The sequence below is a fragment of the Montipora capricornis genome, chromosome 9 (genome assembly GCF_036669925.1).
Source record: "Montipora capricornis isolate CH-2021 chromosome 9, ASM3666992v2, whole genome shotgun sequence".
NCBI lineage: Eukaryota > Metazoa > Cnidaria > Anthozoa > Scleractinia > Acroporidae > Montipora > Montipora capricornis.
In genome coordinates this window covers 604,431-611,930 of record NC_090891.1, presented here as the reverse complement: position 1 = coordinate 611,930, position 7,500 = coordinate 604,431, and the positions used below count along the sequence as shown (strand labels likewise).

The window sequence follows — 7,500 nt, the reverse complement described above, 5'->3', positions numbered from 1 at the left end:
ATTTCAAAAAGCAAAGGAATGTCATATATGTGAAAAAGAATACAATAAAACCGATGTAATAGTCAGAGACCACTGTCATATTACAGGAAAATACAGAGGATCCGCTCATCAAGACAGTAATCTTAACTTTCGAATAACTGATAAAATTCCTGTTATATTCCATAATCTCCGTGGGTATGACAGCCATTTTATATTGCAAGAGATTGGTGAAATAGTCAAGAATCATACATATACAAATAAAAAAGGTGAAAAATGTCAAATGAACATCAATGCAATACCCAGCAATATGGAAAAATATATGGCTTTCATGCTTGGTAATCATCTGACTTTCATTGATAGTTACATCCTTCTGTTAGCAGATGTTTTCGAAAACTTTCAAAAGACCTGTGTGCAATACTATCAACTGGACCCGTGTCATTATTTTACCAGTCCTGAGCTTTCCTGGGATGCTATGCTAAAAATGACTGATATTAAATTAGAGCTTATGACAGATGTAGATGTGTTTCAATTGATCGAAAAAGGGATGCGTGGTGGAATAAGTTACATTGCCAACCGATATGGGAAAGCAAATAATAAATACATGAAAACATATGATGAGAAGGCGCCCTCAAAGTATATTATGTATTTAGATGCTAACAATCTGTATGGTTGGGCAATGAGTCAATACCTTCCAACAGGTGGATTCAGAAGGATGACAAAAAAACAGATATATAACACAAATTTAGCCAAGTACAAAGAAGACATCAAGAAGGGTTTAATAGTAGAAGTCGATCTGGAATATCCAGAAGAACTACACAACCTCCATAATGACTACCCATTAGCAGCTGAAAAGACTAAAGTAGGTGAAAACATGCTATCAGAATATGGAAAAAAAATAGCCAATAAAGACAAGGTATCAACTGGTCTGATACATAAACTAATACCAATTTTAGAGAACAGAGAAAAATACGTACTCCATTACAGAAACCCTCAACTGTATACTGACCTTGGATTAAAATTAACAAAAGTGCATAGAGCACTTGAATTTGATCAATCACCATGGTTAAAACAGTATATCGATTTCAATACACAAAAGAGAACAAATGCAAAAATTGTTTTGAAAAATATTTTTATAAATTAATGAACAACAGCGTATTCAGAAAAACAATGGAAATTATCAGAAAGCGAGTAGATGTTAGACTGGTAACTGATGAAAAAAAAAAAAAATATTAAAAATGGCTGCCAAACCAACATGTGTTAGCAGTAAGATATTCAATGAAAATCTAGTGGCAGTGCATAAGATTAAAGAAACACTTACCCTAAACAGGCCGTCATATGTGGGTATGTGCATCTTAGATCTCAGCAAGACGTTAATGTATGATTTTCACTATAATTATATCAAACAAAAATACGGTAGCGAAGCGAAGTTATTATTCACAGACACAGACAGCTTGACCTATGAGATCGAAGCTGAAGACCTTTACAGGGATTTCTGGAATGATAAAGCATGATATCAAGCCTGAAAATTATATAGAGGTTCTATTTAATAACAAACGAATACATCACACAATGAAAACAATCAGAAGTCAAAAACATCAATTAGGAAGTTATGAGATCAATAAGGTATCGCTATCTTGTTCTGATGATAAAAGATATATACTAGAAGATGGAATAAAAAGTTATGCATACAGACATTATAATATCAAACATTAGTTATCTTTTTTAAACTTGTCATTCTTTACCTTTCAATATATTGGTATTCATCAATTCGAAGAAGACATTATTTTTAAGATTAAACTGAAAAATGTCATCAGTCAAGTTTCTCTTCATCTTGACTATTAGGCGGTGAAGGGATCTTCATTGGTAATGCTTTCCTCTTGAATTGGTGTTGCATAGTGAACCGTTTCACCGTTTCTTTCTTTTCACGAGCATCCATAATCTTCCTCAACTCTTTTCTCAGGAAATGATTGCCTCATTCGCACCGTTGAAGTCCAGACGAAACAAGGAACATTCAAGCGGCCAGTCGTCAAGCTTTGCCTCCTTGAGGAGGCCGAACGTAGTGTATAGACTAAAGTCGTATACAGGGGTGGCTATGTTGCCGACTACCCTTAGGTCAGCGGACTCTTCCAAGATAGGACTTAGTTCCCGGCAGACTAGAGACAAAAGCATGTGTTTGAGAGATCCACCATCTTGTTGTGTTATCGTGTAGTGCTCGGATCGCTGGTTGAAAATTTGCTGTTCTCGCTCGTTGCCTTAGTTTTATTTTGTTTTGAAAACCTCCACCACAGCCCAACTGGTTTTCGTTGTGCCTCGACAGTAACAAGAAAATTTTGCCCTTATGCTATAAACACGTATTTGCAATGAGTTCTCGTAAAATTAGGGGGAAATCTCAGTAGCCTGTGTTTTCAGACGTTTGTTTAAAGTACCCAAATGTTATTTAAGTGTCGGAGCAGATCGTGTTTGAAGTTTGTCCTTTCTTGGTTGCATTGCCGTAGTTTGCTGATTCTTGTACCAAACCAACCTGGCGTGTTTCAATGAAATACATCAAAATGTGAATGATCTTGTTTTCAGCGATAGAGTGGAATAAAGTACATCAATAAAACTCTTCTTTGACCTTGAACTGACAAAGTTGTTTTTATGGCTCCTAATTTTAGCGTGATTTCTATTCGCTGGCTATTGACAGTTGAATCTGAAATGGCTTTTTTTCCTTTCCATTGGCTCGCTGAGGGTGTGCTTGTTTTCTTTTAATACTCACTCGGTTTAAGAAAAAAATATTGCCAAACTGGTGAATTGCAAAGTAAATTTCATTGGAAAAACCGATTTCGCACTCATCGCTTCGTGATTCATGCGATATCGGTTTTTAGGGTAAATTTTACCGTGGAATTCACTGGTTAGGCAATGAATTTTTTTCTATAGAAGAAAGCAAAGAAAATGATTTAATTATTAAAGCATCAACCGGAAACATCAAAACGCGGACAATTCGAGACCTTTTATTTTCACAAACCGTACAGGCAGTAAGAATAAATAACCACGGAGGTCCGGTTTTAAGCTTGGCTAAATTATATATTATTATCTATTTAGCGATGAATAAGGATCCACCAAAGGATTAATCTTGCTTGTACCATTATGCTCTGGGCCCGTTTAACTCATTACGGTAAAGGAAAAAGTCGAGACAGAAACCTTTCTTTTTGCACCCGTAAGGTTATCTAGCAAGATTTTGATTCAAATGAGCACTGTTACGGCATTTTCACTGGGTAGGAAAAAAGTCATACGGACTTATTTTAAGATATATCTGTGGTATCTATCTTGAGCTCCCCACGAAAAAAAAGAATTGTGAGGAGTACTGCCGTGGCATTTCTTCTTCTTTAGTACACAACGTATAGTCTTTTCTGATACCTCGATAGTCTCCATTGCACTAATGTGGTCCTTAGAAACATTATTTGTCTTAATTGATACGCGGACTTTTTTATTCCTTACAGCAAAGCAAAGCAGTTTGATATAACCACTTTCAGCGACGTTCTTTTTTATAAAGTTGAAATATCCTCTGAATAACGTGTAAATTTTTGGTCCAAATAAGAAGGCGGAATCAACCTTGGGTCTTTGGATTTCCGTTGATTAACTGTGGCATTATCATATTCAAGTAGACGCGTAGTGACCTCAGATAATCTCGTAATTCTCACTTAACACATCTTTTCTTGCACCCTCTTGGAGGTGGCTCTCCATGCATGATCCCGGGCCCTGGGCACTGCTTTCTTGGCCAGAGTATACAAGGGACGTATAAGTGGCACTATTCGGACACTACACAATTCAAAAAGACAACGAAATTAACTCAGATGGCAAGATTGCTTAATTCCAATTGCCTTTAAAATTTAAGAATAGTATTTTTTTTTAATATTAAGTAATATTATTCTATTTTTATAAAGCATCTAGTTGCAGATTGAGCAAAAACAACTTTAGTGGATTTATAATCCATTTTTGGACAACAGAACTACAAATTCCCTCCCCCAACGTTTACGTTGATTTGGTTAGTTTTCCTTCTTGTACAATTTGAAAAAAAAGTCTCTTAATTATCGTTCCCATACAAAACATTGAGGACTAGTACACCCAAACTCATTCCCAGGGTAATCTCTCACACCTCAAGGTAAGGGGAACAATCCTTGGAACGAAATATGGCCGCTTAGACATCATGTAAATACAAATGATAGTGGTGTGGCGCATTCGGAAAATTTGGAAGTTTGGAAAGCATAATAGCATGAGAAACGGCAGAGAGCATTTCTTTCCTCGAGCTCTTTGCTATTTTGTCCTAATCTGTGAGACAGCCATAGGTTCTCATGGTCAACCCAAGAATGATGTCTAAATGAAAATTGGCACCGAGTTGGCCTTAACCTATCTCAAGGGTTGGCGAATAATAATAAAAAAAATGTTTTATTAGAACTCCGTCTTTGCCCATCTTTTGTTTGTCCTCAACACTTCCTGGTTTCCATATATTTCGTACTGTATTATTTGTATTGAGGCGTCTAACGAAAAATCTCTGGTTACTGTATAATGATCCGATGTTACAATTATCGAGGCATGGAATTTTACTGACCATCATTCTGTGCATATTCAATGCGGCATATCCACCTTCTTGTTCTGACATTTGGGACCTAATATCAGTCAGGTTCATCGATGTCACGTCTGCTTCTACGTCACCACTTATGTGGTTAGGAAAGATATCAACAGAATAAAACCTTGATTTGAACCTGATTCATACTATTATTATTATTATTATTATTATTATTATTATTATTATTATTATTATTGTTATTGTTATTGTTATTGTTATTGTTATTATTATTATTATTATTATTATTATTATTATTATTATTATTATTATTATTATTCCTCGTAGACTCAGGCAGGATGTTCAGCCTGGTGTTTTTAGTCCTTTGGAGCAGGTTACAACAAGTCACCACAGGTCCCAGGTCTCTTTTGTCCTTCTTACAGGGATAGTACTTTCCTTAGTATCTTTGCTGTCCCCAACAATGCTGTTTTCTGGATAACTTCCAACCTCACCTTCACACCGATTCGCCTCATGTACTCCTTAAAGTTGACTGACACAGCTCCAAGGGCCCCAATAACAATAGGCACTACCATGACTTTTTGCATTTGCCAGGCCTTTGCAATTTCATCTTTCAGTAGTTGGTATTTCTCTACCTTCTCAAGTTCCTTATCCTTCACCCTATCATCACCTGGGATAGCAACATCAATTATGACAACCTCTCTCTCCTTCTTATAAACAAAGACAATATCTGGTCTTCTTGCCTCGATTTTTCGATCACACTGGACTGTGAAATCCCACAGTATCTCGATGTTTTCACTTTCCACCACTCCCTCTGGCTTCTGTTCATACCAGCTATTAGCTCTTTCCAATCCACATTTACCACAAAGTTGCCAATGGATATACCGTGCCACGTTATCGTGCCTTCGTTTATATTCTGTCTGCGCCAGCTTACCGCACTCACTCACCACATGGGCCACCGTTTCTCCCTTACTTCCGCACATTCTGCACAAAGGGGATTCTGCTGTGTGATCGATGTGAAATCTTGAATAATTTAATTTGTTCTCAAAGCTTGCCCCTGGGCGCTACATATCAGGACCTCAGTACATCCTTTCAAATCTCCCTTTGCAATCCACTGCCAAGTTCTATCCCAGTCAATCCCTTCCTATTCTCTCACATACTGCACATGCATCCTTTTCTGCTTCCATTCATTCTCCGTCAACTTTAGTCCATTCACTTTGTACTCCTTTGGGTCCACAGCCTACGAGATGTTGACTACATTGCTATCTCCAACTTTCTTGAGTAATGCTTCTTCACGATTTTTCACATACCAACTCAAATTGTTCTCTTCTCTGCTCACGCAGCTCTCACAACTGATCAGGCCTCTTCTTCCCTTCTCTCTGGGTACGTATATTATTATTTTATTATTATTATTATTATTATTATTATTATTATTATTACTATTATTATTATTACTATTATTATTATCATTATTATTTTTATTTTTAGCACTATCATTATTATTATCATCATCATTATCGTAATCATCACCGTCGTCATTGTTATTCATTTACGTTTTCAGGCGCGTACGCAGCTTTTCCGGCGGGGGGGGAGGGGGGCACTTTTAATTAAGGTTAAGTGGACCTTAGGATATCAGTCCTTTTAAGGATATCATATTTTAAAAAATATGATATCTAAACAATTCTGATATTCTGTGAGTTTTTCTTTATAAGTTCTATTGCTTTTTTAGACTGCTTTGAAATCATGTCCGTGAGGTTTTTAGTTTTCTCAATATGTTCATTCTGTACTGCTGCATGCATGCATGTGTGTTACATGCACCCGATGCATCCCCCCCCCACCTGATACTGTTGTTGTTGTTTTTTTCTGCACTAACGATGCTCATTCCTCTACGCGCAAAGATGAAGGAATTCTCGCAAAAAAGCCAGCTTGGCAAGAAATTACTAATCAGTCGCTTACCTTGCAGAATCTTCCTTCCTCGGAGCTACGAAAAAAAGAAAAGAACCTTAACATCATGTGGGTGGTAGGCAATGGGTTCTCATGACTATGCTGCTGTTGAGGACGGTGATGATGAGGAAAGGGACGATTACATGTTACCACGAACTTGCATTCAAATGGCCATTGCTCCACCAATTTCATTGTTGGAAATGCTAAGTTTCAGACAGTCATTTGACCTTGAACATCGAGTTGCTAATCAATAAACTAAGGTTATTTCGCAGTTGCTCTGGCAAGAAATGCTGAGCTTTCGGAACTTTAAGTTTCAGGTGATAGGCCAGCTGTCATTTCGTCTTGGAAAGAATACTTACATATATGAATGAAGAAATTTGCATTTCTCTTGACTGAAATCTACATCTTCCAAACATTAGGGCCGAAAGGATTGATGGGGAACATTTTCCAACATTGAACTTTTAATTTTTGAAATTTTTTTTCTTGTTACTAAGTTGATATAAAATCAAACCTTTCCTGAGCCACAACCAGAAAGATAGAAAAATGACGACTGTCCATCCTAAAAGCGCTGCTATCATCCACGGTATATGAGACGGTTTACCCTTCTTTGGAATGAAAGCTGTTACACTTGACATAGACGAAGAATTAGCATTCGTAGTATAATCTGGAGAACAATAGAAGTGAAGATGAAAGGAAAAGTCAGGTTGAAATGAAAAGTAAGCGTTGAGGCCCGACTAAACCATTAAGTAAATATCAGCTGTGACCATAATTCACATAAGGGTTTTTTTTTTCGTGTCGTTAAGAAGAAATAAAAAGTCTAATAAATCCTCCCAGGACATCTCGCAATCTTGCCTTTCAACTTAAAGCAACTTTCTCAACCTTTATAAAGTGACATTTGTCCCTTATAGTACAACATTTACGAGTAACCGTCGATACTCATTAAAAAATGTCGAGATCCATTTACAATTTTATTTTGTTTTGGTGTTATTTTAATTGATCGTTTGCTTATTTGACCC

At 36.7% G+C, this 7,500-nt stretch overlaps 1 protein-coding gene across 1 annotated transcript in view; it reads right to left on the bottom strand.

Annotated features, from left to right (window-relative positions):
* Positions 1-2,950: 2,950 nt before the first annotated feature.
* Positions 2,951-7,500, bottom strand: part of LOC138016642 (uncharacterized) — a 60,340-nt gene continuing 55,790 nt past the window's right edge. The window contains exons 4-7 of the mRNA XM_068863837.1: positions 6,996-7,148; positions 6,497-6,521; positions 4,568-4,673; positions 2,951-3,777 (exon numbers count right to left, since the gene is read on the bottom strand). Of these exons, the coding sequence (XP_068719938.1) occupies positions 3,637-3,777; positions 4,568-4,673; positions 6,497-6,521; positions 6,996-7,148 (425 nt within the window). The 3' untranslated portion in view covers positions 2,951-3,636. The remainder of the gene's footprint in view (positions 3,778-4,567; positions 4,674-6,496; positions 6,522-6,995; positions 7,149-7,500) is intronic.